The sequence below is a fragment of the Electrophorus electricus genome, chromosome 3 (assembly GCF_041902795.1).
Source record: "Electrophorus electricus isolate QZ-2024a chromosome 3, ASM4190279v1, whole genome shotgun sequence".
NCBI classification, from domain to species: Eukaryota; Metazoa; Chordata; class Actinopteri; order Gymnotiformes; family Gymnotidae; genus Electrophorus; species Electrophorus electricus.
The window spans coordinates 33263087-33288220 of record NC_137499.1 but is presented as its reverse complement, the minus strand read 5'-3'; the positions used below and the strand labels follow the sequence as shown (position 1 = coordinate 33288220).

General features: G+C 42.3%; 1 protein-coding gene across 15 annotated transcripts; it reads right to left on the bottom strand.

Annotated features, from left to right (window-relative positions):
• Positions 1-722: 722 nt before the first annotated feature.
• mapk8ip3 (mitogen-activated protein kinase 8 interacting protein 3) lies at positions 723-24622 on the bottom strand. 15 transcript variants are annotated; one of them, XM_035528570.2, is made up of 34 exons: positions 23590-24621; positions 19815-19935; positions 19582-19652; positions 19319-19407; positions 17057-17080; positions 16645-16696; positions 15495-15723; positions 15119-15221; positions 14602-14720; positions 14051-14062; positions 13322-13339; positions 12801-12858; positions 12250-12402; positions 12091-12148; positions 11518-11666; positions 11006-11062; positions 10706-10876; positions 9707-9833; positions 8971-9021; positions 8076-8162; positions 7110-7262; positions 6565-6724; positions 5500-5691; positions 5133-5295; positions 4750-4869; positions 4575-4655; positions 4245-4312; positions 3933-4081; positions 3516-3687; positions 3311-3424; positions 2932-2970; positions 2358-2519; positions 2048-2194; positions 723-1832 (listed from the first exon to the last, which is right to left on the bottom strand). In XM_035528570.2, the coding sequence occupies exons 1-34, from the start codon at positions 23893-23895 to the stop codon at positions 1711-1713; spliced, it is 3897 nt and encodes a 1298-aa protein (XP_035384463.1). In that variant the 5' UTR covers positions 23896-24621; the 3' UTR covers positions 723-1710. The 15 variants fall into 15 exon arrangements, with proteins under 15 accessions (XP_035384463.1, XP_081567321.1, XP_035384422.1 ...); XM_081711195.1 differs by lacking the exon at positions 13322-13339 and having other exon boundaries at positions 16546-16696; positions 23590-24622; XM_035528529.2 differs by lacking the exon at positions 13322-13339 and having other exon boundaries at positions 9707-9866; positions 16546-16696.
• Between the last annotated feature and the right edge of the window lie 512 nt (positions 24623-25134).

Genomic DNA, 25134 nt, shown 5'->3' with positions numbered 1-25134 from the left:
TAAGTAATTTTTAGTTTGCTTTTTCAGTAACATTACACTAGCATTTGTTCATTGAGTCATCAAGGTTCATCTGATCTAGCTTAATGGTATTTTCACTAGCATATTAATGTGATTTCATTTTGGACAATTGTAACAGGGCAGTGATATCAGTTGTTAAGGTACTTCACTTGTAATTGGAAGGTTACTGGTTCAGGCCCCTGATCAAGGCCCTTAACCCTCAATTGCTCAAGTTGTACTCAGTCATAATTGTAAGTCACTTTGGATAAAAGCATCAGGTAAATGTAACAGACATCCAAATTATGTATTTACTTTTATGTTGAAGTTACAAAGTCTTCAGTAACATTCTCTGACACCGAGATCCTCTGTCTCACATATTGCAATGACACGGTTTAAAAAGAATGAACGAGAACAATCGGTTTAAACTAATAATGCATGCTTATTTGGGGGGCTAAAGAATATTTAAGGATGTCTATACCCTCTAGAACAGGCCTAATGATGCCCTTACATTGCATGTTACCACTTAACAAGGTATTAGCTGAGAACATACAACTGCCTGAAATATCATGTCACATTTTCCTGTCACCTGAATTCTTTGGGATAAGGAAATATTCCTTAAAATAACACCTTGGAATGCCATGAATTGATGTCTTTAAAATACACATTTTGAGCCATGGAAGGAGATTGCCATGTTTTTTTGTACAAGACAATTAGACAAGTAAATCTTTTCAGAGCACGAATATGTTCATATTTAATATTTAACCACACTTAAGAGAACAAATAGTGGTGAGTCACATACAGAGCAAACAGTTGGGACTTTCATTTACTGTCATTAAAACTGGAAGCCAGTCATAGCCTTCAACTACTCTGTGACCCACAATGCCCAGCCCAAATGGGACAATAAACCAATCAGCTCACAGCTCACCTACTGGTTACACATTAAATTTTATAGAATGAGTTATTCTTTTATAACCTTTTATTTTTTCTATACATTGAGTTTACCTGGCATGTCAATGAGAGTCCTTATTTTAATCATTTGTAATTGGCTTTCCAATGTGTACCCAAGTTCTAACAACAATTCAAAGAACCATATGTGCTTTTGTATGCCATAATTTCACTATATTGGCCACATACTGTTTCCCTCTCTGTCCTTCTCCTAAATGATCCTAAGGTCTACTTACTGAACCTCAGTATTTACATTTTGTACACAATACCTGCATAAATATGAATCATACACACCAATTGGTGTCTCTCCAAATGCCCCTAACCAATCACAGCTCCATATCCTTTAATCACTAACCAATGAGCTGCCTTTTACCATGGTGATTAGTGAGCTGTGAGCTGGTGGAAAGTAAAAGAAAAAAACAGCAATTGGGTATTCACATATTTGGCAAAACGGTTGTTTTGGGAAAGATTATTATATAGCATGGTGTTAACAGTGTCATTTGTAATTGCCATTAAGCTGTGAGATGCAGGAAACTCTTGAGCTGTACCTTGTGTGTTTGTATTGAAGAGAGAGGCAGTCACGTTCGGCTAATGAACATACTGGGAATAATTGAGTTTAGAGAAGGTAGACATAGGCCTTAGGGATACTTACAGACTGTGGGTACAGAATTTGGGGGATGGGCGTAGTTAGGAACAGATAAGGTTTCATACACATTATTTGGGGACATAGTTACAGGATTGGGAATGCAGGCATAAGGTGTCATCTCATTACTCAGGGACATATGACACCTGCCATACAATGATGTGGCTCCTCTCAGCTTTGTCCAATGCTGGCTTCATTTGAGGAGCTTCGCCATCTCCCTCCTCTGTTTCGTCATCCTCACCATCACCTGGGGTGAAACAAGATACAATAATTTTTGTTTTAATTTAGGGATTTCTGACATCCTGAAACCCAAGCCAGAGTGAAGCTGAATTTTAAAATATCTCCATATGAAGGTACAGTTTCTCACAAGGTTTTAAATATTTAGATTCAAATAATGTGTATGTGCATAATTGTGATAAATATCACTAATGTCAAAATTGTGTATGCCTCAGTGTAACTTACCTATACGGAAATCTATGTAGCCTTCTCCGCCACTGAGCACCAATACATTCTGAACACTCTGAGCTTCTGTCTCCACTGGAGCTGAGGACCCCTGAGACTCTGATGGGCTGTCCAGCACACTGCCATTCAGGGTGGCCAATACATTGCCTAAAAAAAAAACACCCACAAAACAACTCAAATACAAAACTATTTGACAAGGTTACATATATTTCTTAAAATCGCAGAAGGCATTATATAATAAAAGCATTAATTGACTGTAATCCCTTCTTAACAAGTTAACAACATACTGATGTAGTCCATTAGTCCTTACCTGGCACTGACACAAAAAATTTGACTGCATCTCGGTGTCCATGGAAACAGAGCTGTGCCTGAGCCATGGAACAGTACGGGATGAAGCTTCCGTTGCCCTTCTCTGATTCATCAGCGTACACGTGAATCACACCTCCTGACGACGTGGGAGACACCTTGTTTGCTGGAGAAACAAGAAAGACAAAAAATTTCAATCTGAGTAGTGAAAAGTAAGCAGAGCAGTGCTTACATTAGTTATCCAGGCTCTGCTGTTGAGAACACTACATGACAGAAAAATCAGGATCAAGTGAAACAAAGAAATGGTCGAAAGTGTTACTCAATATAGTGCTCCACACACAAGTATGCATCCACATACACCCCAAGAAACACTAATACACGTTTACATCACAGAAATAATATTACACTTATGATAAGAGAACAAAATGGGCCACATAGACTGAACAGTAACAGCCATGCAGAATAATTTTACTAACAGCATAAACAAAAAAGCACAATGATGAGAAGAAAGCCAGAAGAAGGAGGAATATGGTAGATGGTGAAAGTGACATCATAAAAGGGAGACAGAGAGAACTTACCCCTCAGTCCAAGGAGCTGTCCCCGATGCAGGACTACAGCTACAGGAACAAGGGAGAAGATAGGACAGGATGGGGTGGGTCAGAAGAGCAGCACTCATCAGACAAGGACAGCATTGGAGGCAAGGAAGAGAGGGTGCGGAAAAAAGCAGTGCAGACACGGAAAAAGGCAAATGAGGAAAAGAACGGGAGAAAGGAGTAGCGGCGGAATTAGGGAGAATTTAAGAGAAAAGAAAATATGGCTTGTGTTTCACATTGCACAGAGATGAGCAAAGCTTTTCTAAGGTGACGTGCTTAAATTGATGCGTCCTTCTAGGCTTTCCACGTGTGTGTATGTGTGTGTCTGTACGCAGCAGATATGGGGAGCTCAACTGCCACTTACTCTCAGTCAGGGGGATGGAGATGATCACTCCATTTCCTGTTCCCACCCACAATCGGTTACCTCCAATCAGCAGGGCTGTTATCCGAACAAATGAAAAGCCCAACTTTCCTGTACCTGTCAATCAAATCCAAAGGGACAAGAAGTCATACCAAAGTATGTCAGCAACACTAAAGGTCAGTTTTGTTCAGTTTAAAGAAGGAATTACCAAGCATCTTGCTGACATACGGCTCGATGTCCACATCCTGCAGGTGCTGGTGTGTGCGCGCATGGTATAATCTCAGCGTGGAGTCCAAACGGATGGACACCCACACACCATCTCCAATCCAGGCCAGCTGCCTTACCTGGCTTTCCCTGCGCGGATGAGCGTCGAACGACTTCTGCCAAAGACAACAACAAAAGTAACACAGAATCACAAACAAATAGATACAAAACGATGAAGTGAATATAAATAAAAGTTTGTGGTTTTTTAATTTTTTGTTCTCTGGTTACTCTCAGTCAGATGCTTCCTTTGAGAAAAAACTGTGGTATGGCTAAAGTCAATCATCATTGCTTTTTACTTTCTGATTGTTAGTGTAATTAGAATAAGTGTAATATGCCAGACCTGTCAGCTGGGTGAACACACCTCAATCTGCATGCTCTTTGGCTGAATCACATGAATCTTGTTCTTGTAGCCACACCAGACCTTATCATGTACCACAGCCATACAGCGAATGGAATGGTGAGGCCGACCCAGGTCCATCAAGTGATAGTTCGACAAGTCCCACTGACCGTCTGTGTGGACATCACATACAAAACACACAAGCGCAAAGAGACATAGAAGTTAGTATTTTAATCTGGATACATTACTCATATATTATTGTTTGCATACTGACAACAAAAAGATGACATAAGTAGTTCACAGGGATTTGAGAAATATGTAGGAAATATCACACACCTTCAGATCGGTGGAAAATGGCAAGAGTTCCATCTGCCAATGCCACCAACACCCTTCCCTTAACATGACTGAGATAGATAGATAGATAGATAGATAGATAGATAGATAGATAGATAGATAGATAGATAGATAGATAGATAGATAGATAGATAGATAGATAGATAGATAGATAGATAGATAGATAGATAGATAGATAGATAGATAGATAGATAGATAGATAGATAGATAGATAGAGAGGGACAGAGAGGGAAATGTTTCAAACATAACACATAACAATCACATAACACTCCTCTAGAACTGACATGTACAGGTCATAAAGACCCCACTCACACTAGACTGAGCACAGAGTCTTTCAGCTTGATGGAGTGGAGACACTTCTTCCAGTTTGCCACTGCAGAATGCACATAGAGCCTGGGAGAGAGCAGAGACTTTACACACCTGCTGCAGGCCTGGTAGTGGGGGTGTATGTGACTCTTTGTGGGCTATTGAGGGGTCAGATACTCACCAGCCATTCTGAGCACCGAGCCACATTGTGGGAGCAACGCTGGTTCCAGCCCGATCGTCTCCTCCCTCTTCAGAGTTGGTGGGTGCTGATGTCACTTCCTCCTTCAGTGCACCTCCTTCACTGGATATTTACAAACAACACACCCACCAGAGTATTTTATACGACACTGTTTCATTTAATCATCAAAGTATTATACATTCACACAGTTCTCCAGGACATATATAAGAACCTAGATGCACTCCACTCAAAACCCACAAATTCTCCAAACTACAGAAAGTAACCAGTGACTTTTGCACAAATACTATTGTCCTGTAGCTAGCATGTAGTCGTGCTCTATACGGTATGTGTGTCTCTGTTAAAAGTGCTGTGTGTATTTATATCACCTCTGTGAATTATCTGTAAAGACATGCTCAGTGAAAGGTCCAGATGGGGCAGAGTTTTCTCCTGCTTCATTGGGCCCTGCCTCCTCCGAGACCTCCATGGCCTCTGTGGCCTCCTCCGCTGACTGAGAGACTGCAAGGCGGCTACACACAGGAGCTGTGGGAGCTACAAACACATACACACAAATTACACAGCCCATTTGAAATACTTTACATCAGTCAGAGAGGCATATAGTCACCATGCTCTGAAATATTTTGCCATTGTTCAGACACAAACATTTCCATCATCGTGTGGCAGCCAGTGAGCCAAAGGCCTGTGCCGATCCCTACAAAAGCAGTAATGTGGAGCGTTGGAGGGGGTGAGGCTTGCCTTGTCCTTTGTCCATCACGGGCGTGTCAGTGCGGGAGGAGCAGTTACTGCGTACCACACTGCAGTTGGTGGCACAGCCGACCAGCGTGATGCCTGCCAGCATGCCCTCCACCCTGCCCGGGTCCTCCGAGCCCCCATCACCCTGTTGCTCCAGAAAGATCTCACCTGCAGGGTAGTCACTCTCACTGGCCGCTACATACACAACACACCATCGAGATTAAATTCATAGACTACTTTATGAGGGACAAGCTTGAGGGTAACTTGAGTATAAAACTGGGAAGTTGGGTTTCAAAATGGAGCCTTCCCTCAGATGCACTGGTGTGTGTAGTGGGGGGAGGGGCGCAGGGGGCACTTGGCCCCACAGACATTTTACTGCATGCCCATATGTAGCTGGTAATTGATAAGCTGTTGGGATGTCAAGCTTAGAGCTGAGTATGTGGTTGTTATTTTAAGCAACTAAAAAGGCAAAGTTCTTTTCTTGTTAGAATAAATGGAATATATTTGGAAGGAAGAAAGACAAGAGGAAAACTCGTAAGCCCAGTTTTGAAATCCTTAAAACAAAATTTAATTTGATTAAAAGGTCGATAAGTACCTGAAATACAATGTTAGAGAAGAGTAGTCTATATTAGGTAATGTTACTAATGATGCTTTTAAATAATCTCAATGCAGGCAACAAATACCCTGTTTAACACCCAAACTAGCTCATACCACATTAGCTAATGGCTGGCAATCCTGTCATTATTATCTACAAAAAAGTGAAAAAGATGTCCAATTTAATCAGATTCTGTGCTTTTATTTACTGTAAATTATTACATTATTATTTACTGAACTGAATGACTACATTAGGTTGCGGTGCACCAATTAAATTACTTATGTGAAAGCCAATTTTTTCTACTCACTGATTCCCCAACCCCACTCTGTGCCAGTCTTAGGCCCCACCTCCACAAAACTGGTCTGGATATGCGACTTCTAAGATGTGTTTGAAGTTTCAGGTAGAACAGTCTTGGCTACCTACTATAGCTAAATAGACGTGTGGATTGTGATGAGAATGTGTATGGCTCTCACCTGGAACACTGGAGATGCAGAGCACGTGGGCATTGCACACATTAAACTGGTCGACCAGTGAGCCAGGTTGGTTGGCATCGATGATGACCACCTTACTGGCTGAATGAGTGCTTGTCAAGATCCACACACGACTACTCATGGAATCTGCCTCGTGCAGTTCCTTAGGATGAGTGAGAAAGAGAGAAGGGGGGGTTCGGAGGACAGAAGGACAGAGGGAAGGCCGGTGAAACGAGGGAATAGAGGCAGAGAGTGAGGTGGCAGACGACATAGAAGAGACATATAGAGAGAGGAAGAAGAGAAAGAGAAAATGGGAGAAAGAAAGGGGGAGGGAGCAGAGGAAAAGAGTGGGAGAGAGCGCACAAGAGAAACAAAATCTTTTCTGACAGTTTTTTTAAAAGGGTTTTTGAAGATGCTTTATGTTTTTTTTTATTAATTACTCTGCTACCTTACCTGGTCTCATATATTCTGCATATCCTGGGTTGACTGTATAAGTTTATTACAGTTAGTGACACTGATCATGTCAAGTTGTGCTATGCTCCTTTTACCTTCTTTTTGTCTGGAGAGCTGTGCTCACTCTTGTTCTCTCCTCCCTCCTCCTCTGCAGTCAGAGGATCCATGCCATTGGCTGGCAGCTTCACTCCTGCCTCATGACTGGACGTCCTCCAGCCAGTCAAGTCCACTCCTGCAGCACACCACAGCTACACAAAGGCATGGTATGACTTTATCATACATCCTTCCTGCAGTATACATAACATAGATTACATAACCAAAGGTATGTGGACACTTGGTTGTCACAACTATATGAACTTGCTGGACATCCCATTCCAAGACTATGGGCATTAATGGAGATGTCTTTGCTACAAGAACCTTCACTCTTCTGGGAAAGCTTTTCACAAGAGATTGGAGTGTTTCTGTGGGAATTTGTGCCCATTCAGTCAAAAGAGTTTTTTAGAGGTCAACCACTGATGATGGTCTTCTTGTCCTGTTTCACAATCAGTTTTCAAAAGGTATTCAGTGGGGTTGAGGTCTTGGCTATGTGCAGGCCACTGGACTTCAGCCACACCAAACCCATCAAACCATGTCTTCATGGAGCTCTGCTTGTGCCTCTTATGTCTAGCCCACACTGTCAAAAACAGCCCCAGATCAATATCCCAGAGAACATGTTTCCTCTGTTACAGCAGAAAGTGGAGTTTGCATGGAGTACGTGAGTTTGTGGGGTCTCCTGTGGTTGAACTGCTGCTCCTAGACACTCCCAGTTTACACTAATAGCACTTACAGTTGACAGGACAGACATTTCACAGAAATCACTTCTGGTAAGGGTGATATCTTGCGACAGTGCCATTATTCTAACAATGTTTGTAATTACATGACAACATGCTTGATTTTATACTCATAACACGTGGCCAAAACACATGAACTCAATAATTAGAAGGTGTGTCCACATACTTTTAGCCATATAGTGTATTTGTTGTCTCACTGCATAAGTCCCATCACAGATGTATGTGTACTACCTTCCTATTAGGATCTTTCTCCACTAGAGGGCGGCAGTACACCGGTACAGGGACGTTCTTCATGCGGTTGTCTTCTTTCTCATTGGCCTGTGAAGTGACAGGGAGGCAGATGCATTCATAAAGCAGCCAGTAACAGTGCTACTTCCAAGTCACACGCAGAAAAGGCCTCGTGCTGGAAGCCCCACTGTGACCATCGTTCAGCTGGCCTTGCCCCTGGCCAAAAACACAGACAGCATGGCAGAGACACAGGGGACATTCTTGGTGGTAAATTGGAGCAGCATGTAAAGGCTCAGCTCTAGGTAGAGGGTTACAAAACATACAAACATGCGCTATACAAAGGAGTAAATCTATACTGTACAGTCATCTGAGTGACAGCAAGAACAACCATTAGCAATCCTGTAATCCTGTAGATTTGCTGTATGACTATGTCTTAACTGACACAGTGACAGTTATGAGCCAAAGTTAAAGTCTGAATGCCATTCAAATAATTTAATAATATGTAATATAGATATGTAATAATATATCTAATAATAAAAATAAAATTATCTAATCTTCAGTGCTCTGAAAAAGGTAAATGTTTTAGTGCCTGTATACGGCTTAGATAGAAAGACACTGGACAGTGTTTGACCTTTGGACTTTGGTAAACGCAATCAGTATTTTGTTGCAATGTGCTGGAGGGGTTCTTGCAAAACTGCAGCCAGTCAATGATTTCACTCATCACCAGTACCTTGTCAAACCCAGCAAAGAACCATAAGGGAACTTTGTCATTGCTAAAAGGGCATGATTAGGTTTGGCTAATGGGCAATCTGTAGCATTTGAGTGGGGTTAGGGGTGGGGTTTAGAAAAGGAGCTGAGTGGGAGAGGTGCATGCTGGTCCTCTGGCGGTCGGACTTGCCTGCGGCCTCTTTGCTGTGGTGTCCGGAGCGCTGTCTGCCTGGGGGCCCGTCTGCAGGAGATCACAGTTAGAGCCACGGTGACACAGCGTCACCACTGGCAGCCCTGACACACCCATTGTCGCCAAGGCAACCCTGACATGCCCACTCTAACCATGTCAAATCTGACACAAATTGCTGACCCTCTGAGAGCCAGGAAGCCACTTATGCTGGAACCACTTAAACCTGACCACAGCTCCATGTGAGCTAACTGCACACATGATTTCACAGGAATCATGGTGCTGTTGTCATGAAACAGTGTCAGCTACATATGTAGCTGCAGTCTCACTGACAACAGATGAGAGCTGCAGTCCTTCGTCTTGACTCAGCAACCAACTGAGATCATAATCTTGGGAAGCAGTTAGGAGGATTCTGCACTGAGCCCAACATCTATTCTCATATCCTTGACCTCCCAGCCTTCCCTCAGCTCTCTGGAGAGGAACCTCCCTAGAATTTGGTGGATTTGGCCCATCATAGCGGCTTTCATTTTCTCGTTTCCTGTTTCACCTCTGTTCCTTAACGCTAGGACTACGAATGTAGTGTAACAGCTCAGTCTCTTCTACAAACGTCAATTCCCACAGCCCTTTGCCTCACCCTGAGGCATCAGTTTACATCAGCTGGTTGGCTCCACCCTAAAACCAGAGCGGGAAGGAGGGTGGTGGCTGGGGCTGAAAGGTGAAGAGGGGGCGGAGGCACTACCTGTTTGAAGCGTGGTGGGACACTCCAGCCACAGGCCTGCATGAGGCCGTCGTCACGGCGCATGTGCTCACGGACCTGCCGATACTGTTCACGGCGCTGCTCACGCCGGGCCGACAGGGCAGAGTCGCTGAGGAGAGACGCAACACCATTACTGGGCAGTCTATGGGGTGGAGAGAGAGAGAGAGAGAGAGAGAGAGAGTGATAGGGAGAAAGAGATAAAGAGAGGGGGAAAAAGAGAGAGGGGAGGGTAGCGGTCAGCAAAAGAGCGCAAGGGAGCCAGCCAGCCAGCCACAGGACACATAACAGAGATAGAGGAGAGAGAGGGAGAGAGGGAGCGAGAGAGGAAGAGAGAGACAGGGGGGAAAATAAAGCAAGAGACAGGAAGACATGGATGAGTGGGTTAGAGGTGAGACAGATGCAGACAAATTACACACATAGATGCCCGAGGAAGCCCAGCTGTGAGCATGCTTGCACCTGTCTGTGACCTGGATGTTGATCTGATGAAACAGTATGGAATAAAACAGAGTGTGTATGTGAGTGGGTGTGTGTGTGTGTATGTGTGTGTGTGTGTGTGTGTGTGTGTCTGTGTGCGCGCTAGTATGCATGCGTATGTGTTTTATGCATCAGGTAGAGCAGCATAGCAATGCAAAAAATCAGCTAGCTCAGAGCAGCAAATAAGGATAAAGACAAAATACGGATGATTAAAGACAAAAGAAGACACAATTATGTAAGATTGAACTGAAGATATCTAGTGAAAAGAATGTGAACACAGATAAGTGTGATAAGATTAAGACAGAGAAATAAACAGTGTGTTCATGTGTACAAAAGCATTTGTGTATGAGTGTGTGTGTACTGGTGCACTTGTATGGAAGAGCATGTTTGGGCATGCATGTGTATGTGTAAACATGTCCATGAATGCAGGAGCACTTTGTTTGTGTATGTGTGTGTACACATACGTGACTGTGTGCGTGTGTGTGCACATGTGATGCATCCTCTCACTCCTCAGGAAAGAAGTCAAGCGTGCGGTTGGAAGTTGAGATCTGACACATGGTGTGCGACCGTCTTTGGTTGAAACTTGCAGGAGAGGGTGACTTGTAGTGGATGTTGACGCTGCTGTACGGTCGCTTCACTGGAGGAGGACTCGACGATGAGCTGAAGAGACGTGCAAAGCTGGGAGGGGGGAGTCACAGCACACACAGAAATGCCAAATGAACTACAAACTCACTAACACAAACAGTATGGCATATTTCAATTCTCTTGATGCCGGTGTGAGAACAGGGATGCTCATGGAAAACTCACAACTGCCAGATGGTTGATTTTTTCTTTTCTTGGATTTGAGGACTCTCTCTGGAAGCTCTGAGAGAAGAGGGTGAGAGAAAGCCAGATGAGGGAATGTCTGATGGGAACGTTCTGAGTGTTTCCAGGCATGAAGAGCTGAATGTCCCTGCACAGACATGCATGGCCTACACCCACCACCCAGTTCATTAGCAACATGCTGTAGGAGTTAGACACTATAGCCTGTAGCCATGCACAGTTTGTGTTAGCCCTCCACAACTTCTTTAACACTGCTCTGGGTTGAGAATAATCTGCTACCCAAATAACATTTGAGCAGTCATGAACCAGGATAAGCGTGGCTGACATACTGCATGGCAACATGTGGACTATAGTCTGGAACTGCACACCTGTAAACATATTTCTCTGTATGTTTATGACTGTGTGTCTGACCGGATCCTTGTGTGTGTGTGTGTATATGTGTGTGTGTGTGTGTGTGTGTGTGTGTGTGTGTGTGTGTGTGTGTGTGTGTGTCTGACCGGATCATCTCTGTCCAGCGGACAGCCTCCTGCAGCTCCATCAGTCTCTCTTTGTACTGGTTCCTCTCCATCAGCACACGAGCCATCTCCACCCTCGTGAACCTGCGTCGCTGTGCCATGGCAACGTCATCCTGCAGCGAAGATGAATACTGCACCATTCACCCACACACACACACACACACACACACACAGGATGTACCCCACACAGAAGCACAAGCGCCCCACGCCCCACACACACGTGCCACCACACCCATGCCACCCCCCCCACCGACACACACACACACACATTTGCGTGGCACGCACCCCACCCCACACACACACATGCGCAGTGCAAAGCCAAACACACCAAAGAGAGCAGGGGAGGGTTAGTACAGCACAGCTCTGTCTTAATAACAGGCATATTGACAAGGCGAAGATTAAACAACAGGGTTAATCCCTGTGCAAGATAGTATGTACCAAAGCAACAAGGTAGTAATAATTGGTGTTAAATACACCTTGACTATTGACTGACCTTGGTCATAGATTTAACACTTTTAAGCACAGCAGTAAGGTAAGGGTTATGTTGTTGCTTACATCATCGCCTCCTTCATCTTTCGAGTCCTGAGAGGCTCCCAGTGCCTCTGCTCTTAACCTGCAGGAAGGAGAGATCATTTCAGTCGTGTTCCAGTGGAACAGCAAACATGGTACATGTGCAGGCTCAGTGGGACCTGCTGGGGCCCATCCTTACAGCACCTCTTGAGCTCCTCTTCCAGCTCTTTAACCCTGCCATCCACTTTGCTCTTGGACTGTTTGACCACCTCCAGCTCCTCCCTGAGCACCTCCTGCTCACCAGAGAGCTCATCCACCTTGGCAATCAGGTCATTCTTCACAATGTTCAGTGCATTTCTGGGTACAGCGTATGCATTGGTCAAGACACATACACACAAGCATACTGTTCATTACAAGTTAAAGATGAATAAACAAGCTACACTCCAGGATAAATCTAATAACGTGATGAATTCACTGAAAATGATGTTGAGAATAGACGGACAGCGCTCATATAATGCACAAACATTTATTAGATCCTAGGACATAACAGGAACATGTCGGCCCTTAAACCTTCATCAGTGTGCTGGGCCAAAACATTTGTGTTATGTCCTAGGGTCTAATTAACATTTGTGTATTATATGAGTGCTATTCGCCTATTCTCATTACTGTACAGAACACACTTACAATCCACAATCTCACACACACACACACACACACACACACACACACACACACACACGATCTCTCTTCCTTACTTGGTCTCCAGAAGCTGTTTGTTCTCTGTGAGTAGATTTTCCACCTCTTTCCCCATCCCTGTGAGATACATTTTATAAGCAAGAATACTGACCTCCCACATTTTTTAAATCTTAATATAATATGTTCACTAGTATCTCTAAGTGAAGAATGTATAGGCCTAGTGTATATCAGGACAATAATGCCAACATGGTGTCTTGATGACTCCTGAGGGAGAAGGCACAAATACAGTCCTCTGCTGAAACACATGATTATATCCAGATCCAAAAATGGTTGATGTACATATACATCCAGAAATGAAATACTGCAAATATTTACAGACCACTAAAATTTTAGAAATTAGGCACACAACAAAGCTCATTCAGAAGCCCAGCGCCAAGCAGCTGCAGCTAATGGAAGCACAGCAGGAAGTGACATTGCGTTGGAATGGGGGGTGTGGGTGGAATAACGTCACAAAGATGCCAGCATGTAAGGGCACTGAAACCATACACACATGAAGGAATCAGGAGGGAAAGAGCCTTACCAAAAAAATCGTCCCGCACTGAGAGAGCAGGGGAGGGAGAACAGTAGAACAATGGGGTTAAGAAAAGAGAGAAAGTGTAAAAGTGAGTTAGAGAGAAAAAGAAGAATGGAGAGAAATAGAGAGAACAGTGAATACAAGATGATGGTGGAATGGAAGGGTTCGGAGAGAAAGAGAGAAGAAGAATGAGAAAATAGGTAAAGGTATCTGTTGTATAAGTTTGGGTGAGGGATATCTGTGAACACCCACATGCGCACACACACACTGGCTAAAAAACCAGGCAGAATTAGTGGAGGAAACTTAGCTAGAGGAGATAGTAACACAAGTATATAGATTACATTTTCCATGCAAACAGTAGCATGAGAAAAGTGTCTAAAGAGTGATTTTTTAAAGGCATCTATACATTTTTTTTAAACCATCCTGATAATCCTGATGTCACTTCTAGTTGTTCAAGTGAAGTTTTAAACATGAAACCTTTAAATATCTGCCATATCTGAAACTAATTTAATTTTGGCATGTTTAAATTGGTACTGAAAAAAGGAGGGAGCACCCATGCCAGCAGTGGGTGCTCTGGATCTAGAGTATTCTGTGCTTATATATGTTGTGGAACCCTGCTACACTGCTCTAACCAGTTTATTAATGTTTACTGCACACCAAACATGACAGCACACCAAACAAGAAAAAAAGAGAAGAGAAACAAGAATATGAACCAGTTGGTGATCAGATACACACCTGAGAACTCCCCTATGGGTAAAGCCAGGAGAAGCACACACAGGAAGGAAGCACAGAGAGGGGTCAAGGGTCAGTGAGTGAGACGGCCAATCAAATCAAAGCTCCACCTTCACACTGAGATAAACAAATTAAATGAAGTTTGGCCTTTGCAGTAAAACTGAAGACAAATGGAAAATTCTCAATCTGAGACTAAAAACACCGTCAAACATAATCCCAAAATAATTAAATAAAAGGTTGTCTCTTTCACTGTAAAATGTGCTTGAAGGTTGGATTGCTGCAGCCATGAGGCAAGCATGATATCTCAGCAGCCTTTGCATTGAGGGAGCCAGGCACATCCAGCAATATGGCCATGATAGAAGAGGTCAAGCAGGTCAAAGGGCAAAATGCATAACTCAAGGCCTACAGCATGTCAGGCCAACACTTGCTTAGCCATGGCTCTTAAAATGCCAAAAGCAATGGAAACACATTAATCCAGAGCTCACGGCCGCGTGTCAATATGTCGTACAGTAAAGGCAGACAGTCCCAATGCATTGGCTGTGACAGAGGCTTACCAAGCAGCTCTGCCCCAGCATCCACATCACCGATGATGTCAGACTTGGCGTCTTTGATCTCGTGGTAGAGTGAGTCTGTGTTGATACCAAATGCTTCGTTCACTATTCCCTGAGAGGGACTGGAGAAACGGAAGGGTAAAATGAGTCCAGAACGAAAGTGAAAAAAAAAACAGCAGTACACTGGTTGCTGAGAGAGTGCTGGAAACATACAAAATGCATAGGCAAGCATGTATAGATTTTATAGTATATAAATATATGTATATAAATATACATACTAATATAGTATCTAAATATATAAAAAAATATATGTTTTTAAAGCTCTTTGTGGGCAAAAAAAATGTATATTTATAAAAATGCAGATAAGATTTGAATTTCGGTTCCATATAAGTCAGAAGCCAACACCTAAAAGTCTATTATGTGTTTTTTTGTATTTCAACACTTTTGAAAGGATGTTCAAAATAGGTACACAACATGTCCACTGTAGTTACACATCTCCACTGTACAGAAGAGGTCCCACCTGTTTCCTCCACCATAGATACGAGGATCCATGCACATATCTAACTCTGGTGTAGAGTCTAAAATCTCCTGAAACTCAGACCATTCATCACTGCTCCCCATACCTGCATACACACACACGTACACACATTCAGAGAGAGAGAGAGCGAGAAAGAACAGGTTATCGCAGAGCACAGGCGTTCGGTTTAATAATCACGTTTACTTCTAGTAAAACCATATTTTAAAATTTTTTTATTTATTTAGATGTTTATTTAAATATATGTTATATATTTGTAATGACATTATGACTAGCCTTTCATCTATTATATACATATGTTCTGTTGTATATTTGTGTGTTATGAGAAATTAATGTGCTACCACATTTTCCTCTCTCTCACCGATGCTGACGTTTCTGGTCTCCTGGGAGACCTGCACCTCCATATTTCTGCTGAGTCTCTTCTCGTTCTTGTGGCCCCGCCCCTGGGATGTATCAAAATCCCTAGTGGTAACCATAGACTCATTGAGAGGGGTAACCGTTGCCGAAGGTACAGAAGAGGTGGGCGTGTTTGACTTGCTGCCTGTGCTGCTAGGCGTGGCCACAATCGAATCAGACTCGGAACCATCCTCCTTAAGGAGAGCAACCATAAATGCAGACATCTTAGTGATGGTTAAGACCATGAACACTCAAACATAAACACTCACTTAATAAGAGTTAGCATTACACTAACAATGTAGCATTACAAAAGCATTTGTCACATAACACATACACACACACAAATCCACACAAATTCACACAATGGAGGACATGCTTTCTAATACAACTATCCTCTACCAATACCCCATCAAAGCTGTGAATCTGCATCTAGCCTTGCTCAGAGTCATGTGACCAACGTGTTGCACAGAAAGTGGGAAGTACGGCGTCTGATGTTATTGTCCTTCATCTAAATATAGTGGCTCCAGGAAGATGATGCCACAAGTGCCAGAACATAGCCTGGACAGGTCTGTGCTTTCTTGTCCTTCAGCATTAGAGAAATGCTGACCATTGGCATAGTTTGTCAGCTTAAGACAAATCGTGATGTGTCTTTATGGTCCTAAACCTACTCTCCCCAGAATGGGACCTAATTTTTGGAAAGATACTTCCTGCATTATAAAGGGTCACGCTGTGTATGCTGCCCATCCATATTTTTTGAGCACAACAATTCACAACAATTCACACTGCGACATTGTGCTGAATGAGGAAAAAAGAACAAAGACAGAATAAACATCATTAACAGGCCTGCTGGTATGACAATTGTCCAGGAGAACTAAAAACAACATAACCATGGAAACCCTCTGCTCTAAGAACTCATCTCCTAATGACATGAGCGAGTAGGGGGTGTAGCAGACAGGATGGTAGCAAGGCCCGATTCCTCCTCCGGCGCGTCACAGCGTTGGACCTGTCCATTGCACCTGAAAGCCAGGGGCGTAGACAGCGCGACCAATGTCACTGGTGTGCCAGGCGTCTGATGACGACGACGTCGTCCTAGCACCCCCAGCACCCCCACGTACCATACCATCCCCGCTGGGGAAGAGGCTCAGTGAAGGCGGGCGGTCCACTTTACTATAGGGAGGGAGGGAGGCAGGGCGAGAGAGAGAGAAGACAGGGACATTAAGTGAGATATGCCACTGTCAAAAAAATGGCTGGGCTAATGTGCACAGACTCCTGAAAGGCAGAAGTCAAATTCCCACACAAGCGAACCACAAGACCACAGAGAAGTGACAATTAGCTGACAAACGGACTGAAAATACATAAAAGCACGGAGGCACATGGCGCGCACACTGAGGAGAAAGAGGTAGAGATAATTCAGTCTAAAGCACTGCTCGGTTAAACCGGGATCATTCATGACAAAAACTAAAATGCTGGCAGGGGTAGAAAGTGGGAATAATAGACTCTCGGAATGGGCTGGAAGGGCTTTTTTACCTTTTCCTCCAGGTGTTGCGCTGACTGAGAAGACAAACACGGTGGTACACATACACACAGAGCAGCACAATGAGAGAGATTAGAAAGTGAAAACACACCCACACACAAACACACAGACACCCTTTCATACCAGACATTGCAGACACCACAATGCATATAATGCATATGATATATAGTAAAACTGAATAATGTTCAAGATCTAATATTTAAGCTGTCTAGACAGATGACAAAGCAGGAAAACAAAATGAATAAATCATAACCACTACCAAGACAGCCCACAGGAATTAGTACTAGTAATAATAACAATAATAGTTATTTATAAATGCCTTTATAAGGGACTTATGTTATTTATAAGTGCCTTTCAGGGTACTCAAGGACACTGTACATGAACAGAGATTATAATATAAAAATGTGAAAGCTAATATAAATAAAACACTTAAAAATTTAAAAATGTAAAAATAAAAAAATGAATTAATTAAATTAAAATAAAGGAACTATAGTATAAACAGAGGTAATTAAATGACTAGATTCAAAATACATTTTGTATCACAAGGTATTTATGGACTAAGTATTAGATAAGCAATCTGGAAGAGATAGGTTTCAATTGTTTTTTGAATGAAGAGATGAGTGGAGGTGTAAAGGGATTGTGTTTCAGATTTTAGGGCCTGTCACACTGTAAGCCCTGCCTCCAAAAGTATAGAGCCAGGAGGGTGGGTTAGAGAGCAGGTAAGTATCAGAGGACCAAAGTGAGCGAAAAGGTAATATGTATGAAGGAGTGCAGAAAGATATAAGGAGGTGCCAGACCATGCAGGGATTTAAAAACCTGGATTTCATAGTCTATGCCAAGGTGGACAGGAAGCCAATGTAAACCACTAAGAGTAATATGTTCTCATGGTCTGGTATGGGTGAGAACTCTAGCAGTATCCGGAGCCCACAGGCAGGAAGCCTTAAGAGAACAAGATTGCACTGGTCAAGTCGAGATATAATAAATGTGTGAAAAAGGGTCTCAGTTACAGAGTGGGAGAGAAGATGTAATGTAGCAGTATTCTTGAGAGGAAAATATACAGTTTTAGTTATGTTTTTAATATGTTTTAATACCCTGAAATAACAATGTGGAGTGAACAGTAACACCAAGATTCCTAACCTGTGTGAAAGGAGATGCAATTAGTATGGCCTCAGATTTTTCATGAGTTCATTTTATAAAGTTTTTAGCCATCAGAATCCTTTTATGAGAGCATCAGGTGGAAGTCTGTCAGTGGGTTTAGTGTGCATGTAAATGAGTATATCATCCACATAGCAATGGAACTGGAGGCCATGCTCTCCAATGATATTGCCAAGTAGTAACATCTAGATAAGAAAAATCAAAGGGCCAAGAGCTGATCCCTATGGAACATCCTGGGAGACGTGACAAGAATCAGAACTAAACCAACCAAGAGAAACTAATTGCTGTCTGTCTGTAAGATATGACCTAAGCCATGTAAGTACCGTGTCAGAGATGCCAGTTAAGTCCTCAAGTCTGCACAGGATAGTGTCATAACATACTTTGTCAAATGTAGCTGAGAGGTCCAGGAGAACAAGGATGTTTGGAAACCCAGAACTGAATGCAACCAAAATTCATTAGTAACCCTAACCAGAGCAGTTTCTGTGCAGTGGTTGGCTTAGAGCCCTGACTGAAAGAGTTCACTTAGGTTTCTGGAAGTTAGATGGTCTCTCAGCTGGGCAGCCACCACATGCTCAAGCAACTTACTGGTTTAGAGTTGAGATAACTATAATGAGTGATTATAATGAGGGTCTCTGGAAACTGATCAAGCATAAGAATTAGTTCAGGAGGAGAAAGCAAATGTTTGTGTCAGACACAAGATGATGCAAAAAATGTGCACAAAATATTTAAAATTTTGTGTGTGTATATGTGATTGAGTGAGGGTATGCATGTTTGCATGTGTGTGCATTTGTGTGTATGACCTGACATGACAAAGCCTCTGACTAAGCAGGATCTGACAAACTGTCCACCAGCATCATGATCTAATACCTAGCAACACCATCTCCAAGACGACAGCTCTAATAACATGCCATTTGGTGTGGTATCTGAATGAGAGAAGTAGGCTTCCTAACAGGCACCATATCATAAGCTACCCATGGAAAATAAAAACAGCACAAACCCACAGAACAAAAACATAAACTGTACATGTTTAAAAAAATCACCATATAAACAAAGGTAAAGACTCGAGTGCTCATGCAGAAAATACACATACACACACTCACGTCCTTCCGCAGACCGAGGTATCTGATTGGTTGGTTCCTGTCTGCTGCAATTTTGACCGTTCAATGTGTTCAACATAGGTCTGAATCATCTGAAAAAGAATAAAACACATACGTGTGTGTGTGTGTTCTAGACCTTCTGCATTAAAGCACTTTGAATTGCCACTGTGTATGAGGGCTATATAAATAAACTTGCCATGCTGTGTCTTGCTGTGGGCATGCATGTGTGTGTGTGTGTGTAGTAAACTGAGACAGTGTGAGTATACCTCTGTATGCCGCTGGTGAAGAGCATTGTACTCCTTCTTCATGTCTGCCTCACGCTCTTCCAAACGAGAGACTATAAAAAACAAACATATTCACATGCTTGCAGATGTGGGGGGGGTGCGGACATATGTGTTTGTGTAAATATTTGTGTGTGTTTGTTGACTGACTGACTCTGGTCAGTGTGTGTATTTGTGTGTGTGTGCGTGTGTGTGTGTGTGTATGTGTGTTGACTAACTCTGGTCAGCATAGTTCTTGGTCTTCAGTTCCAGCTGTTTCCCCTGAAGTTCTAGAAAGTCCACCTGTGCCTGGAGATCCTTCTTCTCTGCCTCTAATGCATCTTCAAACTCTATAAACTTCTATTAATCCACACATGCACACGCACACACATGCGCACGCACGCACACACACACACACGTTTCTGTACACTACTCCTGCATCTAAAATAGGCTTTACCACCATGAGATCTTCACAAACCTTTGTGAGCCATTTAAAAGACAAATCAGTTTAAAACACAAATCACAGTGAGACAGCCGTGAGACAGAAAAGTAAAGAGTCACTTCTGTAAAAAGTGATGGAATGCATTATTTTATCATTAGCTTACAACATGGAAAAAGATAACTGGACAAGTTATCTTTTTGAAAGAAGCGCTTGCATAGCTGATACATACACAAACACACACACGTGTGCACAGACACACACGTCACACAGCAGTCTCACAATAACTAACTGTGATACAGTGCAATATAAAAATAAACTAAAATCAACAGGGGACCCATCATTTTTTCAATGTGTGAGTGTGACCCATAACAGCTATTTGCAGTATGAATCGATGGAAGTGTGTGTATGTGTGCATGTTTATATGTATGTATGTGTGTGTGTGTGTGTGTGTGTGTGTGTGTGTGTGTGTGTGTTTGTGTGTGTGAAAGTCTCAATATGATAACATTATGAAGCAGATCAGAGGTGAAAAATTTGACTGCTGAGTGCAAAATGTTCATGTGCAGAATCATACAAACACGTGTGTGCGTGTGTGTATGCGGCAACTTGGAGCTGTAAGGCATTAAGTGAAACACAATAGGTTCTTTCTGCTGTGCAACAGACCCACTGAGAATTTACTAGAATTTACCCACTACTAGAATTTAGTAATCAACACATTACAGAGCATTGTTCTCTCTCTCTCTCTCTCTCTCTCTCTCTCTCTCTCTTTCTCACACACACACACACACACACACACACACACACACACACAAACACAATCAAATAAACATTTCCTGTCCTTTCATTTGAATGAGCTAAATGAGTTCCATTTTTATAGCTAATGGAATTAAATAACCTGATATCCTATACCTGATTTCATTTGTATTCATATACAATGGAGCCCATATGTTTGGGCCCAGCTAGCTGCAGTTCGCTGTTGGACTAGTTTTCAACACGGAGGACATTAGCTTTAAACTGCTTCAGTAAGATCATCTGACATTGTTATGACAACTGAAAAATCATTTTCAGCACAAGTGCTTCAACCTTAAAGCCCCAGCAGTGATCATAATGCAAGTACTCAACTCAGCTAACAAATGAGCTTGGTAGCATGGAGAGTGAACAGAGACAAGCAGAGTTGTTAACTGGTCCAGGACTAGTCATAATCTTCTGCAATGCCTGTAGGCAGTTGAATGCAGTTTTAAGTGTATTTTCCTGGAAGCTGGTGGTGTTTTCTTCATTTTCCTATGCTTTATATGTTATATAGTCCATGTCAGTCTATGCGTTTGTACGCTCCTAATTGCCTTATGCTGCTCTTCAGTAAAAGTTACTAAATGGTTAGGTCTCAAGGATCAGTGCATCTTATCAGTGAGCAGTGGACCTGCAGTAATCTTGAATGAGGACTCAACTAAGAAATAAGAGGTTGCCCTCTGTACTGTGTCCATTATGGGCCACAGTCATGATGCCACAGGAGAGGAAATTGGAGAATACTGTCTACTCCCTAACACTATTCTCTCTGGCTCTCTCGCTCACTTTCTATCACACCCTCCCTCCCAGTCTCTCTAATCTTATCTCCTCATCCTTCCCCTCTCTCGCTCCGTTTGTCTTATAATGTGTGAATCATGTTACAGCACCAGTCCTTTTTGTGTATTATTGATTCCCCATAAGCACCTTCTCAACCCATCAACCAACTCACTGCTGTCCTTTACACCCACAGCAAGACCCCAGATTACATGATCATATAGCAAACCACTGCTACCCTGATATTGTTTTGCTAAAACAACATTTTAATACCTTAATAGTCAATTTTGCCTTAGGGCTAACATTTATTTCCACTGAAACTAATATTCTCCTCAATTCTACAATGAAATATATTTAAGATAATCTTTTGATTGTGAAAGCTGCAGGTGAACTTTACAGTGATTACACTGTCTATTCCATGGTCAGGTCCACCACACCCACTATTAATCAAAATGATAATTCACTCATTACAGACTATTCTGTCCATAATGCACAGCCAAATCCATACTACAATCAAAAGCGCACATTCTCTGCACCTTAGAGCAAAAGCATCTGTCACCTTTGACCTGCTCTTTCTGCTCTCCTCAGTGCCTGTTTGCAGAATGACCCAGCAGCCCGACGTCTCCTGTAGCCACTAACGTACATGTGAGGGACATCATGTCCAAATAAACTAAGGTCAGATAAAAAGATACATACTGCATGCTATAAGTAAATGGATTCAATAACTGAAATAACCCTGACCTTGTCAAAGATATTTTGGAGATGTTTTAACATCAGAGCGGTGAGAGTTTCAATTACAAATGTTTTACAGTGCAAATTCAGACTAAACAAATTTAATGAATATAGCTTGACTATCTACAAGAACTGGTAAAAAAGAATCACATAGCCAATACTATCTGAGTCTATCTTTAACCAAGACTTTAACCCAGACTATTTTTCAATGTGCTGACAAATATTCTTAAAAGAGAACAGAAAATAGGTTTCTGATACAAAATAATCAAAACCATCAAAATCTGGGATTAATAACCACCTTAAATCATTGACAATCTTTACTACCTTGTATAGTAATTATACAATGTGAGCCATTTCACCTTAAATTAAAGATTTAGTTACAAAAAAAACCAAAAAAACCCTTTAATGAAATGAAACCCAGCTAGGAATATACATAAAATATACATTCTGAAATTCCTTCAGGATCTGTAAAGTGTTATGTTATGTTATAAACGCAGTGAGTTAACCAGCTCTTATGGCAGCACTGGATGCTTATCATCACACCGCTGCCAGATAAATTGTGTACTCTCATGTTTCTACTATATATATATATATATATATATATATATATATATATATATATATATATATATATATATATATATATATATATATATAATACACACACACACACACACACATTTTATCACTGCTGTTACACTTGCTAGCACATCCTGACAATGCTGCAGTGGTTTGGGTTTTTTTAAGGGGATCTGATGGTTGGTCAGAACCACAGTGCATGTTTCAGTGACACTGACAAAATGGTAAGTGGAGTATAATATATTTTTGTGAGAGGAGTCTGATATCTACCAAATTTTACTGCAAAACAGAAGGCAACAGTACACTGATATGTTATCGTGAAATAAATCATGCTTTTGCCACATACAAGAATTTATTAACGCAAGATGTGGGTAGGCATAATTTGCTGTGGAGAGTTATTCTCAGTGAAAATTAAACTTGTTTATACAGGAATGTGAGAGAATGAGTGTTTCACAGACGCATCAGCAATATGCAGCATCCTTAAAATCAGTGTCAATGGGTGGGCGTGTTTACAGAATGAAATAAATAAAGACCAGCTCAAATGGTTATGGCTATAAGGTTTCTAATATTTAATTCTTGCCCTGAAACTGTGTAATAAAGATGCGTGTCTCCATTGTTTAATCTCGTTTGAACAATGTAAACCTAATTATTGTGATGGGGGCTGAGAATTTTGCAATCAAAACAAACAAGGCAGAAGGTGCGCTCACCTCCTCGGCCTGCTTGCGCAGAGCCTTCTCGCGCTCATACTGCGTGATCAACTGCTCGTTGTCTTCCTTGAGTAGTTCGAGCTCCACCTCGTGCTCTTGGTTCTCCGTCAGGACCGCATCAAGATTCTCCAGAACATTCACTACCAACGGCATCAACTCCTTCACCACCTCCTCGTCGTAGCTCCGGATGAGGCGCTCGAACTCCCGGTAGATGCTGTTGGCCAGGCCCGACACGCGCTCCGACATAACGGACACAGAACCATAGTCGTCCTGGTAGACGACCTCTTCCAGCTGTAGCTCCATCATCTTCAATATTCCTGCGCGTGTATCCGTGGGCAATAAATGAATAACCGACTATAAACGGCACACGAAACGACTCGGATGCGAGTGCTTTTTAGTCATCCAAAGCAAAGGTTTTCGGAAACAAGGCGAATTATTTGGTTCTCATCGGGTGATCAAGTTGCCATATCACTCCATGGTCTGATGCCAAAAGCATCAGTCAGATTAAATGTAGCCTAACCTTGGGCCTCTCAATTGTGTTGCTGTAAGCTAGCCTTTTCGTTTATATGACACTGAGAAAAGACGAGCTCTCCTCCCCGCCCGTATCCCTGCGCCAAGGCTACGGTCGCGCTATTAGTATCTCTCCACTACAGCTCATCAGCCTCTTTTAAGATGTGTAACCGCAAAAACAGGTCTCGGTATTGTCTGTCCCATCCCAACACCCAGGCAGCATCCATCACAACATACGCAAAAACATGCTCGACGATCCACCTGTTTCTCAACAGCCGCAGCCCGGGAACCCAGCCATTGCTGCGCGAAAAAAAAATCAATGTAGGAAAAAAAAGAGAAAATAAATAAATAAAAGAGAAATAAATAGATCACATATAAACAATGGATTAGGCTACCGCCACTTTTCGATTCCCTATAGTGGTCTTTTGCCGACAGATTTGTTTCCTGATATTTATAACCAAGCCTGGGTGCTGAGGGAAGTGTTTCCGTTGCTCGCTGTGCTGGCTACAAGGAGGCACCAGCTGACCGATGGCAGGATGACGACACAGCGTCTGCATTGAGCAAGCCCGAGCGGTGATGTCTCATCGCGTGTTCTTCCTACAGCGGGAATAAGGTCGAGAGGCGCGCACAGGAGGCGAATTACAAATGTAGCTATGTGTTAATAATGCAATGTACCTACTAAACGTTACATAAATTTAAGATAGGCAGAGTAGTGTAAGTTTTAAAATTCTGAGCTGTCAAGTGTGCAATCGAACACCTTTTAAGACGAAAAAGTGGCCATTATATTATCAAAAAAAAGGCATAGGGGTATCGCACATTCGGTCCCACTCATGGTTCAAATTGAAACGCTAAATCCAGAATAGATTGGACGTTTAAATTGTGGCAAAATTGTGTATATTAGATTAACTATAGGCAGTGGTTCTTTCCCTCTAAAGTTAATATTACCAGCACGATAATATTGTATACCATTCCGGATTATTTTACTACATAAAACTAAGATCTTTTACGAATAGGGTCAAATAAATAAATGCTTTT